Here is a 19,732-nt window from a genome sequence, read left to right as displayed (position 1 = left end):
AGAGAGAGATGTGTGGAGTTGCAGTTGCACTGTTGCCCTGGAGCTGAGACATCCGATGGCCGCTTTAAACTGGAGGAGAGGAACACTGGAGTCCTGCACTGGCACCAGCTATTCACTGCCCAGCCAGTCACTGGCAGCCCCCGCAGCCCAAGGAGTGACAACAGACAAGCAGTAACACATACTGACCTGCCTATACTGCACGTATTATGGCCTGCAGAGGGCACTGTCTCCCGATCCAGCAAGTAGTTACAGATTTAATTCCACGGATCTGCGATCATTGGCCCTGGATTCCAGCCGAGAAGGACCAGGATCATGCAGCCAATAACTTCCATGGACACCTGGCAAAAGACACTTTGTTTTTCTTCCGAGCTTCCGGGCCTTCTCCTCCTCCCCCTACCCTCCGGTGCTTTTCTTGTCCTCCGTCACTGGTCTGCCCACCTTACCCACCTCGATCCATCGCTCAACCTACTGTGTTCAAGACTCCATCTATCTCCATACTCCATGCGATAGACGCGAATCTCTCCATTTTCACGTCCTGCATGCGCCGACAATATGGGCGACGAAGTTCCGCTGGAGGTGGATGTCAATGTGCGTGACGCCAGATCCGATCAGCGATCGCTCCCCGCTTCCTGGCGATACCTATTCCCAACAATGTTTAGTTCAAGTGGAGCTAACCTTTTACCTTTGGGGCGATAGCAACCTGACGATACCGATTCCGTCTTTAGCGACGATTACAATTCGTCCGTCGCCTTCGTTGCTTTTCTTGCGGTCGCGGTCGCTGATGTCGGTTACGTAGGGAGTTGACGTCGCTGAGGAGCAGTATTGTCGATTATCGCTACGAGAACGGGAGGAGATATCATGCTTACCGCGCTGGGGCATATTGGTTCGCGAAATTGCGACTCTTTTTGTCGCAGCGCTGATGACGACAGGGGGCCGAACGACGAGAAGGCACAGGATCATTTGGATTTCGGGTTAGTAGGAGGCTCTCCACGGTCGCAGTGGCTGATGAGCGAAGGCACCACGTATATGCCCTGGTTCTGGGGGGCCAACTATATTTAGCGCCGATTCCGGACGTGCAGGTGAGCGACCTCGAGATTGCGCGAGGAGTTGTTGACGGGGTATAGAAAGTCCTTGATGTCGGGACGGGGACGGGGATCTGGGCAATGTGCGTCCTGTTCATATTTGATGGCCGGAAACAATCTAAAAGTTGTAGGGAATTTGCAGACCTCCATCCCTCCTCGAGCGTCATCGGCACCGATCTCTCTCCGATACAACCCACCTGGGTCCCGCCGAATGTCCAGTTCGAAGTCGACGACTGTACCGACGAGTGGCTATACGGCGACGACGCGTTCGACTTTGTCCATGTCCGTGGATTGTACGGCTGCGTGCCGAACTGGGACAGATTCTATAAACAAGCATTACGGTGGGTCGGGCGAGTTGCTAGGCGATGGGAGGGCGCTGATCCGGTTGCAAAGGTCCTTAAAACCGGGTGGATGGATTGAACAAGTCGAGCAGGGCGTGGTACCCAGGTCGGACGACGGCACGACGGACGGAACCGTATTCGAGGAATGGGGCAAGGTGTCGCTGGAAGCGGGCGATGCATTTGGAAAGTCCCTTCGAATCCTCGACGAGTCCAAAGACAGGATGACCAAGGCCGGCTTTGTCGACGTGGTCGAGCGACGTTTCAAAATCCCTATTGGCGGCTGGGCCAGCGATCCTCGAATGAAGCAACTAGGGCTCTACAATCGGCTCCTCTGGGAAGAAGGGATTGAAGGCTGGAGCATGTATCTGTTAACCGCAATACTCAAGGTCCTTGATCCATCGCTAAAGTCCCGGCTTAAGCTAATTGAGTCCAGTGGTCACGGGAGGAAGTCGAAGTGTATCTGTCACGGATGCGAAAAGGACTCCGCAGTCCCAGAATCCACGCGTATCAAGAATGGTCGGTCAAGTCCTGGCCATTCCACTGCTGGTGCTAACCTCCATAGTACGGTCGTCTACGGGAGAAAGCCACCGAATGAAAATCACGCCGATCAGTGAGGCAAAGGGTATCAACTGTGGCGAGGTTGTTAGAAAATATGATCGGAGGACCATTGATTATGAGGTTGCGGGAGCGATGATCGTGGCTTCGAGCTGAGAGTGGGCGATCGCAGTTTATAAAGGGACGGACACAAGGCAGACACCGGACAGGGGTGATGGAGGCTTGGCTGCCTGTGCCACGATTACATGTAATCTCATTGGTCTTATGAAGCCGTTCCAATCGAGCCACATGTGGCTGTGCCGCTTTGGGCACATGCAAGAGCAAAGTCAAGACATTGTTCATTGGCTATCGCGCGTAGTTTGATATCGACTCATTTGAATATGGCGGTGTTGTGAGAGGATCGTCCAGAAGCCATACACCATCACGCTGGTTTGATATCAAACCTACGGTGCCATGCGCCGCGGGCTGAGCAAGGCACATACCGCCCCAGGGGTATCTTCCAGTGAGCTGCAATGCTCGATGAGGGCTGGTTCTTACAGAACAACTTGACGACAATGTGCTATTGTTGACTAGCCGCTGAAATGTCTTCGCCCTTCCGCACATATCCGGCAGTTGTTTCGAACGTTCCAGATTGTGAAGAACACAAGTTGACTCAGCTTACAAGAATCTGGGATCCCATGACCACGGCGCGGAAGACAGTACCAGACTCCGTGAGTATATGGGGAAGGTCCACGCGAGCCGCTGTGCCGGTCAGCCCTGGCGTAGGTAGTACGTACGCGCCAGTTGTGCCGTCCCTCAGGCAGCTGTCCTGCTGCACCATGATTCAAAGCTGATGACACTTACTAGGGTGCCACTGAGACATGGGTAAGGGCCCGGAGGCGAGGCTGATATACGTGAGCCTCATGCTATGTCCCATAAGATTGCGAGGTATTGACCGGAGGCCCTTGATCACCAAGGGGTCAATGTAAAGCCTTCGCTCTGACAACTTCCCTAGGATGGCCGCGATGGGTCTCCGTTGGCTCAGAAGAACGAGGCGTCATTAACAAGCCTATTCAAGCTCGCTGAAAGAGGAACGCCGTGGATGCCTCATGCAAATCAGGCTGTTACCCGCTTTTCGCTGCCCTTTCGAATCATCCTTGTAGTGAAGTAAGATGAGGCGTGCAGATAGCCTAGTCACTCCGTAGCAGAGATGTGGGAAATACCGCGTGTGCTCTGCGGTTCTCGGACATGTATACTCCGCCGGAGGTAAGCTCGTGTAGCGGGACTATACAGCCTGGAGCATCGTGACGGTGGCGCACATCATGAAAGCCTTGGACAATGCTAGGCTTCCCTGCAATTCAAATGCCAAAGCACAAACATGATCTGAGATCTGTAAGTACCCGTCAGGTTCCAAAGTAACGGTGGCCTGCCATGACTTGTCCTGTGCTGGCATGCCAAGTTCATCCTCTCCAGGTGATGCCCAGGTGTGAGCTATTCGTTGGCTGCAAGCTGTGCTTTACCTGCGAGGAAATGACGGAGAACGACACGGCGACCTGGCCGTCGGAAGGCGCGATCGAGCGGCGAATGGTCTTTGAACAAGGATCAATGACACGGTCGGTTTCTTGATGGTGGGTAGTAAGTGCGCTCACCTGGAGCGATGTGTGGAAAGACGGACGTCACCCCACTCTAACTTCGGGGTAGATATTCGTATCCATAACCGGCTATGACTCCGTGTGGTAGGATCAAGCAAGCAAGCTTCCATCATGTAAAGCACGTGGTCCCAGTGCGAGTCCTCCCTAGGTGGTCCAAAGGGCGCGGGGGTGCCTCAAGAATTCGTGACCATGATGTCAAAGCGATCGATTGCCTAGAGTGCAGATATTGAAATATGTGCCGCATAACTAACGAGTATGAACAATAGAGAGGACCAATGATGCGGATGACTGGGGTGAGGCTGAGTGGGCTGGCCGTTGAGTGGTACCCAGCTTTCACCCTCTTTTGCCCTCGAGAACCAGGACTCTGTCCAAAAATAGCTCTTTTCTGTAACGTCCTGCACCTGGATAGTCGAGCCGAGATTGAAAATGAAGTGTACATTGATGGAATCACAACAAGTTGCGGACATTTTGATAATAAAAGGTTGTGAAAAGGATGGAGGGATGCGGGAGGGGAAAGGGAAAGGTGGAAGAAGGAAGGAAAGCACGATGGGCAAAAGAACGGGATACGAGCTATTTAGTGGGGTGACTCCGCTGTCATCGGCCACCACAGCAATGAATTGTCTTGATAGTTCCGTATGACGCCCGCCAACTGACTTTTAGACTCAAAGCCAATGCCCTCCGTCTTCCTGCGCGGCCTTGAGGCCTGTTGGTCCACCTGGGCAGCCGCTCTGATTACTATCAACAACGCCATTTTGAGCCTTCTACAGTGCCCGAGTGTACGGCCCACATCCCTTTTGAGGCTCAAGCCTGCAATGCTGATCGTCCGGCATTTCATTGAAAGGATATAAGGTTCGCGACGTCCTCCTCTTTGCATCCCTCATCAGTCCATGCTATCATACGTTTTACTCTCCGGATGTCCACTCATTTGAACACGGCGCCCCTCTTCAGTTCCTACATACGTTTCCCACCACGATGCCTGGCAAATACGTTGACCATTATGAAGAACAGCCATCTCTTATCTTTAACCCCGGCCCAATCTACGGACCATATACGCCGCTCTTCAACGAGAACTTCACACCCCAATACCTCTACCGTCTCGTCGCGCCTCAGTCCGCTGGAACAACCACCTCCTCGACCGTCGTCCCACCCCTAATCGAAGGAAATGCAAAGGACATCTTCGACCTGCCCGCACCCAAGGCCGCAAACCTCCTCCTAAACCATCTCCTCTGGCAGCGTGGCCACGAAACAGGATGCAACCTAATGAGCTGGACAAGCTCACTTCTCTTCGCCCTGCAATACGCCCTATACCGGTACCGTAAAGACGGCGACGACCTGCGCCACATCCAGCTCATCATCCTCGACACAACCCTCTTTCCAGCAGGCACCTTCATCCAAGACATGGAGATCATGCGCGCCTTCCAAGGCTCCGACCGACGGCTGCAAAAATTCGTCGAGTTCCGCGAAACAGAGTACTACTTCGGCGAGTACCTCACGCAAGGCAGACTGGCCATCCAGAATCGATGCGTGTGTACGTCTGTCCAAAGTATGATCGAGCTGGGCCTGTTCAACCTGCAGCCCGCCCTGTCCGACGAAACGCAGTGGCAATGGTGGCCAAAACGCGTCCTTGTCTTTCGTGAGCAGTTCGAGAATAACATACGTGTCCCCACTACGGAGCACGATGTCCAGGTCGCGGTGGATATTGCTAGGCAGTGCTTTGGCGGGCAATGGGTGGTGCCTGGCGCGCTCATGCTCCTGGCGCTTCAGCCACGTAAGAGGGATGACGCGGTCATTCTTCAGGGCTTGAAGGCTCGTTTCTCTGGTACGCTACTCCTAAGTTATTGGATATTTATTCCAGCTGACGAATGCCCTACAGTATCTGACATTAGGCGCGCGGGCCTAGATCGGGTCAACATCGACGTCAGACGGCTGCCCGAAGTCGGCCAGTTCAAAGAACTCATCCAGTCCGTTCTTCGCAGCTACGCCTTGAACGAATATGACAACCTCGTTGACTCTGTTCAGGGGCTGAGCGTATAATGTGGCGAATGGTGATGGCTGAGAAGGCGTCCAACTTCTGGAATGTTCGATATTAATGATGTGACGAAGCTGCATTGGGGACAACAGTACATACATATTTTGAGTTTTTTTATCTGTTGTTATCTCAGTCTAGTTTTCCGCCGTCTACTTGATTTCCTTTCGGTGATATGTTGTGCTGTGTGTGGTCTTGAATATTCTGTGTGCGCCGCCATTTATATACTTCCAGTCCGTGTCCATGGCTGCCTAAAGACTATGATACGAGTTCGGGGAACCAATACGTTGAGATACTATGAAAAATACTGCCTAACCTACAATATTCAATATATACGGATCAATGTTGAACTCTTATCCTACAGTTGTGTCTGCTTCTATCTTAATGATCACAACCGCCTCATGTAGTTCGCGATCTTATGCACTGATCACTAATCCTTAGAGATGCCGCCACGTTCGGTGAGACAGGGGTTATCCCAGCTCCCTTCGCGCCGCAACCATTGTTCACCAATAGTCGACCGGCAATCCTCGATCCAACCAACCATTTGCGAATACTCCAGAGTATATAAGTGTGCCAAGAGATGGGGCAACAACTCAACACCCACGCGATATCGCCTCACTGTACCCTCCTAAAGTCGCCACCGATCTTCAGCTGAGCCCTGCTATGACTAACCACAATATTTCCAGCACTCGACAGTTTATGCTTCAACATTAGGTAGAAGGTAGTAGGCTATCGAGGCGTTCCTGAGATCGGCGAAATCCGACTGTATAGAGAAGAGTATGTCCAATCACTTCATCAGCCGCGGTAAGGCAAGACGGAAGGGACGCCTAACATGACTATGGAGTCGGCGCATCTGACAAGGAGCTGAAATATGGGGCCACCCTCACAAACCGGTAAGGATATTCGGTGTGTCTGAGACTTGCCTTTCTACTGCAATAACTCGTGAAGAGAGTGAGAAGTCGTGAGCCGTCGCTGGGGATATATATATTGTGGGAGGTGGAATCGGCTTGGATCGCCTGCTATCCATGGAAAACCTAGAGGTTATGATAGAGTAATGGTGCCTCCCAGGACACCCCAACCTCCATTAGAACGTTCTCGATAGGCAGCTGTCACAAAGGGCAAACGTCCAGGCAGAGATCTCCCGGTGCCTGCGGCGTCCTGGGGGCTTTGCGCTAGGAAGATGGAGTTGTCTACGACTCCGGCGATAACCCAATACGGTAAAGTAGCCCTGTTCTTCCTGTCGACATAGACTCTTTTGTGTGCCTTCTGTATGGCGTTGTTTCTGAGGTTACTCCCTGCCAGTGCAGCTCTCCAAAATACTGGTAGTCGCTGACGTCGCTACCGCGTATGCATTTCTCATCTGAAACGACACCACGTAGAGTTCTGGTTTTTATCACAGGGCTATTGGTACCTCCTGAATTCAATTTCCTACGCTCTTAGGCATCGTATCTCTCGTAGCTACCCGACACATGGACAGAGCCGGCCTGTTGATTTTTAGCCCTAGGCCAGATACATCAGTCTTGCTCATGCCCTGGTTCAAATCTGAGTACACTTCTATATGATATGTGGCAATTTATCTCGATTGCAGGTTCCAGTTTCTCATGTTCAGGACAGCTTTTCGGATATTGGGATCCAACACCGAACAGTACTGTACAGTGTATCTCCGCGGCAGACAAAATATAATGTGGTAACCCCGGTATGTCCGCTGGGACAGAATGATAAAGCGTGGAGATCAGTATACCTCTCTCGTATGATAGGAACTATTCCATGACAGGGCGCCACACACCTAGGCACATGATTTATCCTTCATCATGGCTGAGCGACACGTTACCCTAAAGACCAGCGTAAGGTTTATGTTACGCGTTGCCATCTAATGTCCTTGGTAAATTGACTGATGGAGATAGTACCGGCTTCACTGAAGGAGTCATCGGTATGAAGCAGGTAATCAAGACTGAGAAGCTCGCCTATCTCCTCGTACGTTGGCGGTGATATGACAGTATAGTTACCGGACACCTACATTTGTATCCCAGGGGGTGTTGGGCACCATCACGACGAAGGACATAGGAGATTTGGATTTGATAAATAAAAGCTGTTTTCAGCAACATTGTCCTTCCTCATCAACATCACTTAAATGAACTTCGGCCAGCCCTAGTCCGGTGTCTTGGAAATGCCCGGCGTTGTCCACGTGATCTTTAGTCCTGGGTATCATAGACCCCTTTTCAGAACAAGATGTCTGCGACGTTTCTCCTATGACACCTACAAGGAAATCAAAATGGCTTGAAAATCCACGCATAACTACCACCACCGGTCTCCAGCAAATGCAGGCGACGATCCGGATGTTGACCTGCTTCCCGCTCCAGTCCCATCCAAAGTGTCCGCGTCCTGAACACTCAATGATGAGACAGAGCCAGTCGCCCTATGTCTGTCCATATGTTGTGCTCCTGGATTTGGTTCAAAAATAGCTGAATAGACTTTGAGCCATTCCACCAAGTGGATATCCACGTGATTTGGGGAGCAGATTTTGCTTTCAAGGGGAAATCTGCTCCCCATGTTCGAACCAGAGGGCCTGTCTATCTATAAGGTATTTAGGCGCGGCGAACGAGGTGTTATTCCCTAACCATGGAGAAAATCACTCAGCAACTGAATCACGACCACCTGCCAGCACCAGCAACATCGAGCATCTACACCCCTGACGAATTCTTCGAGGCCTTCCTCCACGCGCACCGACACGACGTGATAATCAAGTACACATACGGTATCCTCCGTCGAAAAGCGTATAGAAAGTACCTGCTGCTCCTGTTCACAACAGGACTCATCCACACGCTTCTTTGCCCGTCCTTTGGGATCACGAGCGACAGATGCCAGCGTCAAAACGACGTGGCCTGCTACATGTTCTTCGTCCTCGTCACACTGTACCCTGTTGACGGCTTCTGGGCGTTTCATAGATGGATTGCGAGGATGTACGGTTCGGAACCTGCAAGGGAGCTGCTGAGGGCATCGTGGCGGGTGTGGGTTATGATCGGTCCATGCGTCTGGGTTTTGTGGTGAAAGCGCGCGATGCTGCTTGGGTGAATGTAAGGGTATGGTGGAGACTTGTATGTATATAGGATTGGTGTGGTTGAAAGGCCTTGTGGAATTTGTGATTGCTTCTGAGTCTTCGTGATCTGATGGGATATTGGGTGTTTGAGTAGCGAGGTCCGACATGCACGCATTGGCCGAGCAGCGGGTTGATTGTCGTTGTTCGGCAGGTATGGTCCGGCGACAGTTTCGATTGCGACACTGGCGCCCATGCCGCGTGGGGACATTGTCAGGAATCTCCGGTAGGTGGTCGCTTCCTGGAGTTGTCGGTCACGGCCCTAGAACCGGTCTGGAGCAGGGGGCTCCCTCCCAAAGGGAAACTCGGAAACATCGTCTGCGAGTTCGACACGCCTGAGTTTCTTGCACTCCCATCCTTCAACTCTTATCCCATCAAACAATCCTTCTGTCTATCGTTAAAGTCGCCCAGCCGCCACCACCATGGACCCAAGCGACACCGAGCAACGCGCTCGCCGTCGAAACATAGAGCCTGCGAGCTCGAACTCGGAAGATGACACTCAGGCACATCGCCCCCCTCCGGCCCAGTCCACGTCCAATTTGAACCCCAACTCAGACTCGGACACGGCCCAAGACGCGACTGCACGCCCGGAGAATGCAGCCGCGTGGCGCAGATTCGACCGCGCGTTCGCCGATGCGCATGCAAACGACCCCATCATCCGGTACCTGTTCCTCCCAGTGCATCGCGGGAATCCTTCGAGGTACAACATTCTCCCATCCTAGTTGTTATCAAGGGAACCTCGCTAACTATTTTTAAAATGCAGGATCCTCCTGTTCACGATCCTCGCAAACCTGATATACTTCTACCTCTGCAAATCCATAGCGCGATAGTCCGGCCGTGGTCATGAAGTGCGATACGCGAGCGGCTATGGTCGGACTTATAAGTGGGGTGTTCGTTATGGTTGTGGCCATGTACGGGTATGACCAGATGGTTCAGTGGGCTGCCACTTCCAATGTCGACTTGCCTCCTGCAAGCCGGCCGCGCAACCTGGTGAAGGAAACGGTATATTGGGCTACCGTGGATGTGGTTCTGTTGGTAAATATATGGATGCATCGGGAGAAGGCTGTTGTATGGGCTTTGACTGTGATCGGAGTCGTTGGTAAGATGGACTAGGCTTCGACGCTTGCGCGCGGCGGGAAATTGGGACATGGTCTTTGCGTTGGTTGGGGGGCGTACATCGACAGACCGATGAGACGTACTGTAGTTTGGTTTTATCGTCATACTGATAGTCATAGTGGGCCGTATGTTTGAATAGCACTAGGTATCTCTCCAATGAATTCGTTTTCTCTCGACTTTGGATTCGCCGACGTGATCTGGGGATCTGGTGATGCTGTGGACTAGGATCAGGAGTAGGTAATCGTAGCGCGCGGTAGGCCGCTGCCAGCCCTTGCAAGTATCCTAGGATGTTCGAGGACAAGGCGACCTCACCTGATTGACTGAATCCTATGGTAATGGCCGGTGCTTGGTCAAGTGCACTTTTAAACGCGCGAGAGTAGTCTCAGATCTAAAGTGGCTGGTAGCGAAGCCAGTTCATCAGGCACGATTGATGGGACTGCGCCACATCGGTCGTTACTCTTAAAGTAGCGGACAAACGTCGGCCTTCCTGCGCGTAAAGCGATTAACGCCTGCAATCACATCAACTGCAACGAGCGATACTTGAAAGCGCGATATCCAAGGCGGGAGATGGAGTTGGCATATCTAGACAACATGCTGGAAGTTTGTTGGAAGACTGATGGAGAAGCCGGAGATAAGAGGGAAGCCATGTGACCAAGATAGACAGGAGTAGCCGGATTCAGCTTAGCTCGGCTTCCATAGACTTGGCGATCGGCCTTGACTTTCCTCCTTCCTCGACTCATGAACATCTTCATCACTTTCAATGGAAACATGCCATGCTGTCCTGTGCAACATTTTACGTCCAAGGTACTCCTTATGCCATGATACCGTGTGTTACGTGTAAATACGGGCTACAGAGGCGTCAAATCCTCCAAGTTACGACAGGCCGACCAGCCGAAGTGGAGTCGCACAAAGAGCAGGATATGCGGGGAAGGGACCAAGTTCAGCGGAGTTGGAGATCACTGGCGCAAGGGGCACTCAAAAGTGACTCTTGATTGGTACGTCCAGCTGACCTTCAGTGTGATGACATGCTATTATCTGACCTCGGGGCCTATTGTTTACCTCAGGTCTGGCGGACGTTCTATTTACTGATCGCCCTTATGGCAGAGAGAGCCCTCGCAAGATTCCCTATGGGTAGACATTCACATTGCTAGCTCAGCTGCAAAGAACGCTCAACCGTGTGTGGTTTGCTCCTCGAAGCTGTCGCTGACCCGGACTATCCTCAGCTCTGGTCGATTTGCCGCAACCGCGGTAATCCTCCGCCGATTTCCGGGGTCTCTAGATGACGAGGATCCTAGCTTGCCTATCAGATGCAAGCCACAGGTCCATGATGTCTGTCGGATCAATTGTCTCCATTCTCGCAGTGGCGGTATGTCGCGGGTGAGATTTTTAAACCCATCTTCTGGAGCGCAGGGATGTTGGGAGAAGGAACTGTCACTTTTGCTGGCGATGCAACGTTGCCAGGGTCCGAGTTGATGGATGCCATTTCGAAATCGCTCTAGCTGCGAACGATTGTGTCGGCTCTAGAACCCGCCGATAGCCCACGGAGTCTGTATCCTTCTGAGTACTCGATCTTACTTTGATCCAGTCACTTTGCTGTGGCCCCGCCTTCGGATTACAGCATACACGCACTTGAAGCCGGAGCAGCATTCTGGACTACCCCTGTGTGTCCGGCGGTAGGTAACGGTCAATGTCAGTCTGCACACCGAAACGAAGAGCCGTGCTTCCAGTCAGCGTCTTATGCTTCATGCCATGCTGCGAGTGCCTTGCGACGATCAAACCATGTTTCTGGAACGGATCTTTCGGGTCCACGCATAACGATTAATTGGTGCTCTAATTGGTGGTCTGAGGATACACAGAACCTTTGGAATGTGATCATTCGGCCCCCGAAACGCTGCGGATTTGGCAACCCTGGAGCAGAAATTCTGTCTAACAGGGCTTTTGGACAGCTAATGCAAGCGAAACTTCCTCCCATTATAGTCAGCGAGCACCATTTCCGACACCTTCCAGTCCCATATGCATCAGCAATAGATGCATCGCGTCACCCGCACAGCGCATTGGTCGGCAATTCTCCACGGCTTCTTCAGGAGGGAGGGCGACGTGTGAAGTGCACCGAGCACTATCACTTCGATGCAACTACAATTATTGACCAATATGCGAGTCAACTCACACCAACTCGGCTCCAGGGGAGCATTCTAGCATTCGACAGGACCCCGGCCGGCAAGACGGCTCAGCTGTGTAACAGAGCAGAAAACTTCCTCACGGCCTGGGATACTCGGCATCATATACCCTGGGCTATGACGTTGTTCGCAAACAAGATGACAAGTCTTTCTTTAGACCGGAACAATTCTAGACCGACCCAGCCATTCGTTGCCGGGAATTTATGGCCAGCGTGTGGAAGCTTCGTGCATTCCAGAACAGCCACCGTTCGCCAAATCAGGCAATACGCTCCGTAACGATCCCGATTATCCGTGATATCCATCCAAAACAGGGAATATGATACGATGTGCAAACAATGAAGCAATATGGAGCAGGAAGAAGCCTGGCAGGGAGACTTCACTGGCTCTGCGGTATGCCGACTCGGCTTGCCGACATCCACTCGCGAGTCGTGAGGCAACGGCCGGTGGGCTTTGTCATTATGTGATGCCAACCGTGCAGACCGCGCGTTAGACTGAGCTTGTAAAACAAGCATTAAACCAGTGTACGGGATAGGCTAATTGACGGCTTGAATCTCGGTTCAATCGGGGGTGGCGGCTTGGTACCACGACGGACAATCCTTCAAGCGGTTAGATGCCGTGGTGCCGGAAGGATGGCGGATGGCTTGAAGCTTGGTCATCGCTTGAGACAGGGATCGGCCATGTCAGACCCACTGATTACCCAGCTTGTTTTACAATGGCTGCCTGTCGTGCATCGATGAGCGAATTCGAGTCCACGGATAGTCGGCTGGCACCGCGGATCGCCGGTATCTACCTTCAACTCTTCCACTTCGATACCCTTGTCGGGGCGTTACTGAAGACTATATATTAAATCAGCATCCCTCACCCTGTTTTGCTCTCCATCACAGCACAATCTCATCTCTCTCCTCTACTTCCTCACGGAAAACGAAGATGATCGGCCTTGACGCTAACCTCACCCTGCTTCCCCGTCTCGTTGATCATTTCGCCGCTGAGAAGCCCGACGCTGTTTACACCGAATACCCCAAGTCATCCTCGAGTTACGACGATGGCTTCTACCAAGTGACGTTCCGAAACTTTGCCAATATTGTCAATGGGCTCGCGTGGTGGTTGACAAAGAACCTTGGTCCCGGAAATGGAGAGGTCCTGCCATACATTGGACCCAACGATGTCAGATACCCAGCCTTGGTGCTGGCTACCGTTAAGGCGGGATATTCAGTATGTACCTGCCTGTCCCCTGCTTTGCGTTCTCACTTGGGCAGGCTTAGCTAACTGGTCTAGTTGTTCTGCACGTCACCTCGCAACAGCCCCGCAGCTCACAAGAGCCTCATTCAACGCCTGAAGAGTACGAAAATGCTTGCGACAGAATCCCGGCCCCCTGCTGTGACAGCAATAATTGAAGACAACGATTTGACCGGCTACAATGTGCCCAGTGTGGAGGAGTTGATCGGGACGGTGCACCCTGATTTTGAGTGGGGCAAAACATACGAAGAGGCGGCAAAGGAAACGCTCGTCATCTTGTAAGACCAGATTGCAATTGCTTCCATTGAATGCGTCTAACGCGATGCTGCAGACACACGAGCGGTTCAACCGGCATCCCCAAGCCCATCTACTGGACGCATGATCTTGTCAATAAGCATATGAAGATGGGTCTTCTTGAGACGCCGGCTGGATCCGAGAACATGGACGACTGGACACGGGGTAAAAGGCTGTTTTCCGTCATGCCGCCTTTCCACGTAAGTTTATATCTCTTTCAGCTCACTGTTGTTCAGTGTTTAACGATCTTCCGTATAGGCCGCTGGTCTAGCCATTCTACTGTACTGGGGTCTTCCCCTCGGTCTCACAGTTGTCTGCCCAACGTCTGTCGGCTTACCCAGCCCGTCTGCCCTCGTCAAAGTGACCAAGAAAACCACCATCAACGCCGCTTTTGTCCCTCCCTCCCTGCTACGCGATCTCTCCCGAAGCCCAGAAGACCTCGACTACCTCAGTCAACATCTTGATCATATCATGTACGCCGGCGGCGACTTGCCCCAACCGGTTGGTGACAAGATCGCTTCCAAGGTCCGCCTCGTCAACAGATACGGTGCCTCGGAGCAGGGCCTTCCAGTTCAGCTCTTCACCCCTGGATACCGCGATCCGCTCAAAGACTGGCGATACGTCCAATTCCACCCGAACCTTGGCATCGAGTTCCGGCATGTAGCCGCAGAGGAGCACGAAATGGTCATCGTTCGTAAGCCCGAGACAGAGGCCCATGCCGTGCCATTCACCATCTTCCCCGATGAACAAGAATACCATACCAAGGATCTTTGGATGCGTCATCCTGACAGTCGCAACAAAGACCTTTGGCGATACAGTGCGCGCCTGGACGATGTCATCGTCTTCCTGAACGGCGAGAAGACGAATCCAACCTCTATGGAGCACCACGTGATGGCTGCTAATGCAGATGTCTCGGGTGCCGTCGTTGCTGGTGCTCAGCGCTTCCAGGCCTCTCTTCTCATTGAACTTGCCGGCAACCCCGTGCTGGATGCAAGCCAGCGAGCGAAGTGGATCGAGAAGATCTGGCCGAGTGTGGAAGCAGCCAACGCTCAGTCTCCTGCCCACGCTCGCGTCGATAAGGCCCACATCATGTTCATTAGTCCAGACAAGCCCATGCTCCGGGCGGGAAAGGGTACCATACAAAGAGCGGCCACTCTGGCAGCATACGCAGAGGAACTTGACGCGTTATATGCTGATGCTGACAAGGTCGCTGCGCAGTCGGACAGCCAGGTTTCTGGACCCGGGCGCACCAACGATGCGCAAGCGATTGCCGATTTCATTCGCGAAGTTCTGGTTTCCGTTACCGGATGGAAGGAGGGACAGCTTGGTGATAAGGATAACTTCTTCCACCTCGGCCTCGACTCGTTGCAGGCTCTCACCGCGACTCGTTCTTTCACGCAAGGTCTTGACTTTCCCGACTTCACTGTCAACATGATCTACCTCCACCCCACTGTGTCGGAGCTGACGCAGGCCGTCATCCGTCATCAGCAGGAGGGGTCAAGCCCTGAGGCTCAGGCGAAGGCACAGCTCCAGGAACGGGATGCGATGTTGACGGATTTCCTCAATCGTCTCCACGCTGACAAGCCAGCTGAGAAACATACCGTCGTCCTCACTGGGTCGACTGGCACCCTAGGCACCTACATCCTTCACACCCTCCTCCAAAACTCCGCGATCACTCATGTCTACTGCTTGAACCGCAGCGACAACAGCATTTCCTCGATGCGTCAGAAGAGCGCCCTGTACCACCTCGACATACCTCTCGAAGACTCATCCCGAGTGACATTCTGGAAGGCAGACCTCACCCGCCCCGACTTCGGTCTCGTCCCTGAGTCCCTCAAAACTCTTCACGCAGAGACAACACTGATCATTCACAACGCCTGGGCAGTTAACTTCAACCTCTCCCTCTCCTCCTTTGAACCCCAGCTTCAGGGCGTCGTGAACCTCCTCAACCTCGCCAGCTCCTCCGCCCACTCCGCCAAGACCTTCTTCATCTCCTCCATCTCCTCCGTCATGGGCCACAGCTCCGCCGAGAAAACAGTCTCCGAACGCATCATCAGCACAACCTCTCCCACCCCCAATGGCTACGCGACCTCCAAGTACCTAGCCGAACACATCCTCGCCCACGCAGCAAAGCGCGACACCCGAAAGCTTCGCACCGCTTTCGCGCGCGTCGGCCAAATCGCCGGCGCCGCGAACGCCCCCGGTCTCTGGAACAAATCCGAATGGTTTCCCAGTCTCGTCCGCAGCTCGCTGCAGGTCGGGGCTGTGCCGGATACAGTTGGGCCTACACTCGACCGCGTCGACTGGGTCCCCGTTGATCTTCTAGCCGGCGTTCTCGTCGAAGTCGCGCTCACCGATGGAAAGGAAGGAGAAGTGCAAGTCTTCCACCCGCACAATCTCTCCCCCGTCCCCTTCACGGAGATTTCACCCGTCCTGGCTTCGACACTAGCTACCTACGCCGGGAAATCTGAACCGCTTCCTATTGTTCCATTGGAGGAGTGGATCCAGCGCGTCCGCGACGACATTGATCGGGCAAATGGTCCTGATGGAGACCTGCAGGCTGCGCTCGAGAAGAATCCTGCGGCTAAGCTGGTTGCGTTCTTTGAGGGGCTTGCGGCGGCTGCCAATGCGCAGCCCGATGATGTGCTTGAGACCACTCACACAGCGGAGGTCAGTGAGAAGTTGAGGGCTGTGCCGGGGGTAAAGGCTGAGTGGATCAAGAAGTGGATTGGGGAGTGGTTGGCTTAGGGTCTCACCCAATTGGAAAACAGTGTTTGTTTGGTTGCTTTTGCTCCGCTTCGCATATGGATCGCATTGTTTTGCATTTGCGTTATAGATAGGTTTGCATTTTCGGGGTGTTTACTTGGGTATATAGATGCATCCAGATTGTTTCTGCATTCAATAAATGTCATAGCTCTTTATTAACCTTTATATTGCCTCATTCCATCCCCCGATGGCTCTTCCCTATTCTTGTTCTACTCATACTTACGTTCTATCCAGTAGTCCCTGAGAGACAAAACAGGCAATGGTAAACAGTCTGACCATCTTTGGCTTATTCATATAAGTCCAGGGGAATCTTGAAGTGGTTGATTGTACCTTTGTTCCACCTTTAAAGATCTCGCCCTATCAATTCAAGCCTCTATTTCGATTTATATTCATGTATATACTGATAATCATTTCAACACGGACATCGATCTTATCTATCTCCCTCTATATGATCTGTGTCGAGCCTCTAAACACTCTCCTGGCCCCCCTCCTTCGCGCCAGCTCCATCCTCCAACCCCTCCCCCGTCTCATTCTCCTTATCCTCCTCATCCCACATACTCTCCCGCATAAACGGACTGGACCTCCGAATCGCCGGCCCCTTAAGCACCAGCACAACCGGCACAACACTCAACGCCACCCCAATAAATCCCAGCAGTGTCCCCGCCCATCCAAAACCAAGGTTACTAAACAGCTGCGGACTGGCCAGCGGTAGAAACGCACCGAAGGAATTTCTTCCCAGACTCGCCGCACTCAAAGCGCTCGCCGCATACCGCTCATAAGCATCAGTCAGATAATTCACAACAGCCATGTAGATAGAATAGATCCCGATGCCTGCCGCCGTAATCCCTATCGCCGGAACGATCCAATGAACATCCGGCTGACTCGCCCATCCATACCAGAACAGTCCCGCCGCGAAAAGCAGAGAACCAGGGATAGAGGTGTAAAGCCTCGCCTCGGGAATCGGTGTCCCAGGCTTCTCCTTATTCCGACTCCCAGACCGGAGATAAAGCCAGTCCTGGACGGGGTTGAAGACCGTTCCGATGACTGCGCCCACGCTGATAGCCAGCTGCACGAGCCCCGTCGCCATCGTATCCCACCCGTAGTTCTCCCCGAATGTCTGAACGACGCTGCTGAAGAAGAGATAGAGTATCCCCCACGCGAAACTGATCCACAGCGTGAAGAAGATGACGACGGGCTCGGTGAGGAGCATTTTGGTCGGCCGCTTGAAACTGATTTGTAGGAGGCGCAGGGTACTCGGTGCGCTGATTTCAGCCTGTGCGTAGACGGGGCGGCCGGTCTCTTTGCGGATTTTAGCAGCGCGCCGTTTGAGGATCACGTCCGGACGTGTTTCGCGGAGGATCAGCCAGAAGATTGGCAGGAGCGCCGCGTTGTATATAATCTGGATATAGAAGATCCAGCGCCAAGGATCATGTTTATGGATCTGCACGATCGCACTGCCAATGAACGGGCCTAGTGCGATGCCGACCACGCTCGTGAACCCAAATAGTGACATCGGCAGACTGCGCGCTTTCGTGCCGTGCCACACATCCGATATACTCCCGCCCACGATATTAATAGACACAGAGGACGCCCCGCCGCCGAAGAAGCGCGTCACAACGAGCGTCGCGAAATTCGGCGCGAATGCGCTCGGAAAGAGAGAAATGATTAGGATGATGTATGCGACGAAGTAGCCTGGCATGCGGCCGGAGGATTCGGTGAGCGGCACGAAGATCAGCGGCCAGAAGGCGGCGCCCATGTTCCAGCTTGTGGTGGCCCAGTAGAGGTTTGGGAAAGGGGAATTCTGCACGTGGAATTTTTCGGCCATCCAGTCGTTGCCGGAGCCGTAGGTTCCGGCTGGGAGGCCGGTGAGGATTGATCTAGGGAGCAGAAAAAAAAGGTTAGTGTCGGTTATTGAAGAGGAAAGAAGGGTGTGGAGGGAGAGGCGTACATGAAGCAGACGGTTACTGTGAGGGCCCATTTGTATTTTGTGCTCCAATTGAATCTATGGGAGACTGTCAGTATATATCCTGCGTACTCTAGTTGTGATGAGAGGTCGTACGGGTTATCGGGGTCGTCTGGCCCATTCCAGGTATGGATTTCGATGTCGGTGCTGTTGTTGATTTCGCCGGACATGTCACTGTAGAACAAGCCCTTGATCCTGTTCAGTGATGCGCCATGTTAGTCCCATACAAACACCTGTCTTGGAAGTTGTGGCCACAAACTTTTGGTAAATCCTCGATCCCATCCCCTGCTTCTGGGCAGCTTCACCATTTCCGCCAGCTGCTGGTTCCTGCGGCATAGTCTGGCCCTGTTCAGACGCCATACTGGGCAGAATAGAAAAAAAATATGGCGCGCAGGCCTGCAAAACTCAAGGTCCAACTCCGGCAGGAAAAAAGCCAGGGGAATTTCACATTTATAATCCGGCAGAAAATCTTGCCAGCTCCAGGTCCAGTCGGCCAGTCGTCATGAATCGCATTCTAGCAAGAACCATATTCCGAGCCCGTCAGTCCTTGCTACCATAGTAAAACCAGAAGTATGGGCCATGGCTCGGCATCCCGAGACTCGGAACGCCCGGGCTCGACGTCATCCCGACTCCACCCGTGGACCCTTGTACACTTGGATCCCCATCTCAATTTGATAATTGATGGCTAGACCCATTTTCTTTTTTGAACGTGATGTCATGGACTCTGCAGGGTTTTTTGCCGGGTATATACCGATGTCCGGATTTGGTGTTAGGGTTTTGCTGGGTCGGCTCGAGATTCGGAGACAAGAGGTTGATGAAGATCTGCAGTTTGGCAGTGCCACCACGTGGGAGGATAGGATGGTAATCGCGATCATCGGCCGTGTGGCTAAGCAATCGGAATAGCGCGCTTGAACTTATGCCGGCGTTTGGTCGTGATGTATTTTGTTCTATTCGCCGTTTATATAGAGGTCTGACCTCCGAAAGAATATATATCTGGCATGTCTCCCGAGATTTGAAAAACAAGACTTTGTTGTACTATGGAGAGAGTCGTTCAATTGCATACCAGCAACCACCCCTAACGCACTTATATCCCACTTTGTTCAGAAACAATTACCCGGGCAAGTGTCAAAGGACGTCTAAAGAGGAGAGCACTCGGGCTATCGTATGGCCTGGGTAAGATCCGGGCTTCCAACTGCTACTCCGTATATCCGGCTTTATCCGGCGAAGTACAATCAGGCTTGACGCTCTTCAAACACAGTCAAGTGTCTCGTCTTTAGCTAAGAAGAGAACTGCGGTTCTGCTATCTGTTGCGTTATAGAGAATCTAGTATGCGTCTAGTAGGAGCGATCGAAGATGCTTAAGCAAACCGGAATTTCCTTTGTAAAAGGATGATCCCAGGATCCGGAGACGTTACACTGCAAATCAAGCGGTTTATTTATGTTGCATCTATC

The 19,732-nt window shown here is 52.7% G+C and overlaps 7 protein-coding genes across 7 annotated transcripts; 5 read left to right on the top strand and 2 right to left on the bottom strand.

Annotated features, from left to right (window-relative positions):
* The first annotated feature begins 79 nt into the window (after nt 1-79).
* BDW74DRAFT_188678 (class I SAM-dependent methyltransferase) lies at nt 80-2,298 on the top strand. The gene is made up of 10 exons (XM_073731793.1): nt 80-588; nt 697-740; nt 797-883; nt 930-971; nt 1,016-1,079; nt 1,125-1,165; nt 1,214-1,423; nt 1,476-1,809; nt 1,857-1,939; nt 1,986-2,298. Exons 1-10 carry the CDS (start codon nt 553-555, stop codon nt 2,035-2,037), a joined length of 993 nt encoding a protein of 330 aa, XP_073578860.1. The 5' UTR covers nt 80-552; the 3' UTR covers nt 2,038-2,298.
* A 1,935-nt stretch (nt 2,299-4,233) lies between these two features.
* Nucleotides 4,234-5,861, top strand: BDW74DRAFT_104352 (uncharacterized protein). Its single transcript, XM_073721580.1, has 4 exons — nt 4,234-4,385; nt 4,451-4,458; nt 4,558-5,428; nt 5,483-5,861. The coding sequence occupies exons 3-4, from the start codon at nt 4,582-4,584 to the stop codon at nt 5,641-5,643; spliced, it is 1,008 nt and encodes a 335-aa protein (XP_073578859.1). The 5' UTR covers nt 4,234-4,385; nt 4,451-4,458; nt 4,558-4,581; the 3' UTR covers nt 5,644-5,861.
* A 2,393-nt stretch (nt 5,862-8,254) lies between these two features.
* Nucleotides 8,255-8,683, top strand: BDW74DRAFT_183084 (uncharacterized protein; the record flags this gene model as incomplete). The annotated part of the gene is made up of 1 exon (XM_073730420.1): nt 8,255-8,683. One exon carries the CDS (start codon nt 8,255-8,257, stop codon nt 8,681-8,683), a length of 429 nt encoding a protein of 142 aa, XP_073578858.1.
* Nucleotides 8,684-9,151: 468 nt separating this feature from the next.
* On the top strand, nt 9,152-9,559 carry BDW74DRAFT_183083 (uncharacterized protein; the record flags this gene model as incomplete). Its single annotated transcript, XM_073730419.1, has 2 exons — nt 9,152-9,429; nt 9,493-9,559. The coding sequence occupies 2 exons, from the start codon at nt 9,152-9,154 to the stop codon at nt 9,557-9,559; spliced, it is 345 nt and encodes a 114-aa protein (XP_073578857.1).
* Nucleotides 9,560-11,152: 1,593 nt separating this feature from the next.
* On the bottom strand, nt 11,153-12,219 carry BDW74DRAFT_162409 (uncharacterized protein). Its single transcript, XM_073725958.1, has one exon. The coding sequence runs from the start codon at nt 11,815-11,817 to the stop codon at nt 11,581-11,583; it is 237 nt and encodes a 78-aa protein (XP_073578856.1). The 5' UTR covers nt 11,818-12,219; the 3' UTR covers nt 11,153-11,580.
* Nucleotides 12,220-12,949: 730 nt separating this feature from the next.
* BDW74DRAFT_183082 (uncharacterized protein) lies at nt 12,950-16,300 on the top strand (the record flags this gene model as incomplete). The annotated part of the gene is made up of 4 exons (XM_073730418.1): nt 12,950-13,234; nt 13,298-13,536; nt 13,590-13,752; nt 13,811-16,300. The coding sequence occupies 4 exons, from the start codon at nt 12,950-12,952 to the stop codon at nt 16,298-16,300; spliced, it is 3,177 nt and encodes a 1,058-aa protein (XP_073578855.1).
* A 484-nt stretch (nt 16,301-16,784) lies between these two features.
* On the bottom strand, nt 16,785-18,641 carry BDW74DRAFT_183081 (putative MFS multidrug transporter; the record flags this gene model as incomplete). Its single annotated transcript, XM_073730417.1, has 4 exons — nt 16,785-18,195; nt 18,267-18,320; nt 18,378-18,476; nt 18,541-18,641. 4 exons carry the CDS (start codon nt 18,639-18,641, stop codon nt 16,785-16,787), a joined length of 1,665 nt encoding a protein of 554 aa, XP_073578854.1.
* Between the last annotated feature and the right edge of the window lie 1,091 nt (nt 18,642-19,732).

Source organism: Aspergillus multicolor (assembly GCF_047715735.1).
Source record: "Aspergillus multicolor strain CBS 133.54 unplaced genomic scaffold BDW74scaffold_41, whole genome shotgun sequence".
NCBI lineage: Eukaryota > Fungi > Ascomycota > Eurotiomycetes > Eurotiales > Aspergillaceae > Aspergillus > Aspergillus multicolor.
This window is presented reverse-complemented; position numbering and strand designations above follow the sequence as displayed.

What these genes read in the sequence shown, in the direction of transcription:
- BDW74DRAFT_188678 (XM_073731793.1), top strand. Translation starts at nt 553, where the DNA reads ATGGGCGACGAAGTTCCGCTGGAGGTGGATGTCAAT. An exon ending in CGCTGGAGGTGGATGTCAAT is followed by an intron (nt 589 to 696) that starts GTGCGTGACGCC and finishes TTGGGGCGATAG; the next exon opens with CAACCTGACGATACCGATTC. An exon ending in TACCGCGCTGGGGCATATTG is followed by an intron (nt 884 to 929) that starts GTTCGCGAAATT and finishes TGATGACGACAG; the next exon opens with GGGGCCGAACGACGAGAAGG.
- BDW74DRAFT_104352 (XM_073721580.1), top strand. Translation starts at nt 4,582, where the DNA reads ATGCCTGGCAAATACGTTGACCATTATGAAGAACAGCCATCTCTTATC. An exon ending in CTTGAAGGCTCGTTTCTCTG is followed by an intron (nt 5,429 to 5,482) that starts GTACGCTACTCC and finishes AATGCCCTACAG; the next exon opens with TATCTGACATTAGGCGCGCG.
- BDW74DRAFT_162409 (XM_073725958.1), bottom strand. Translation starts at nt 11,817, where the DNA reads ATGGGAGGAAGTTTCGCTTGCATTAGCTGTCCAAAAGCCCTGTTAGAC.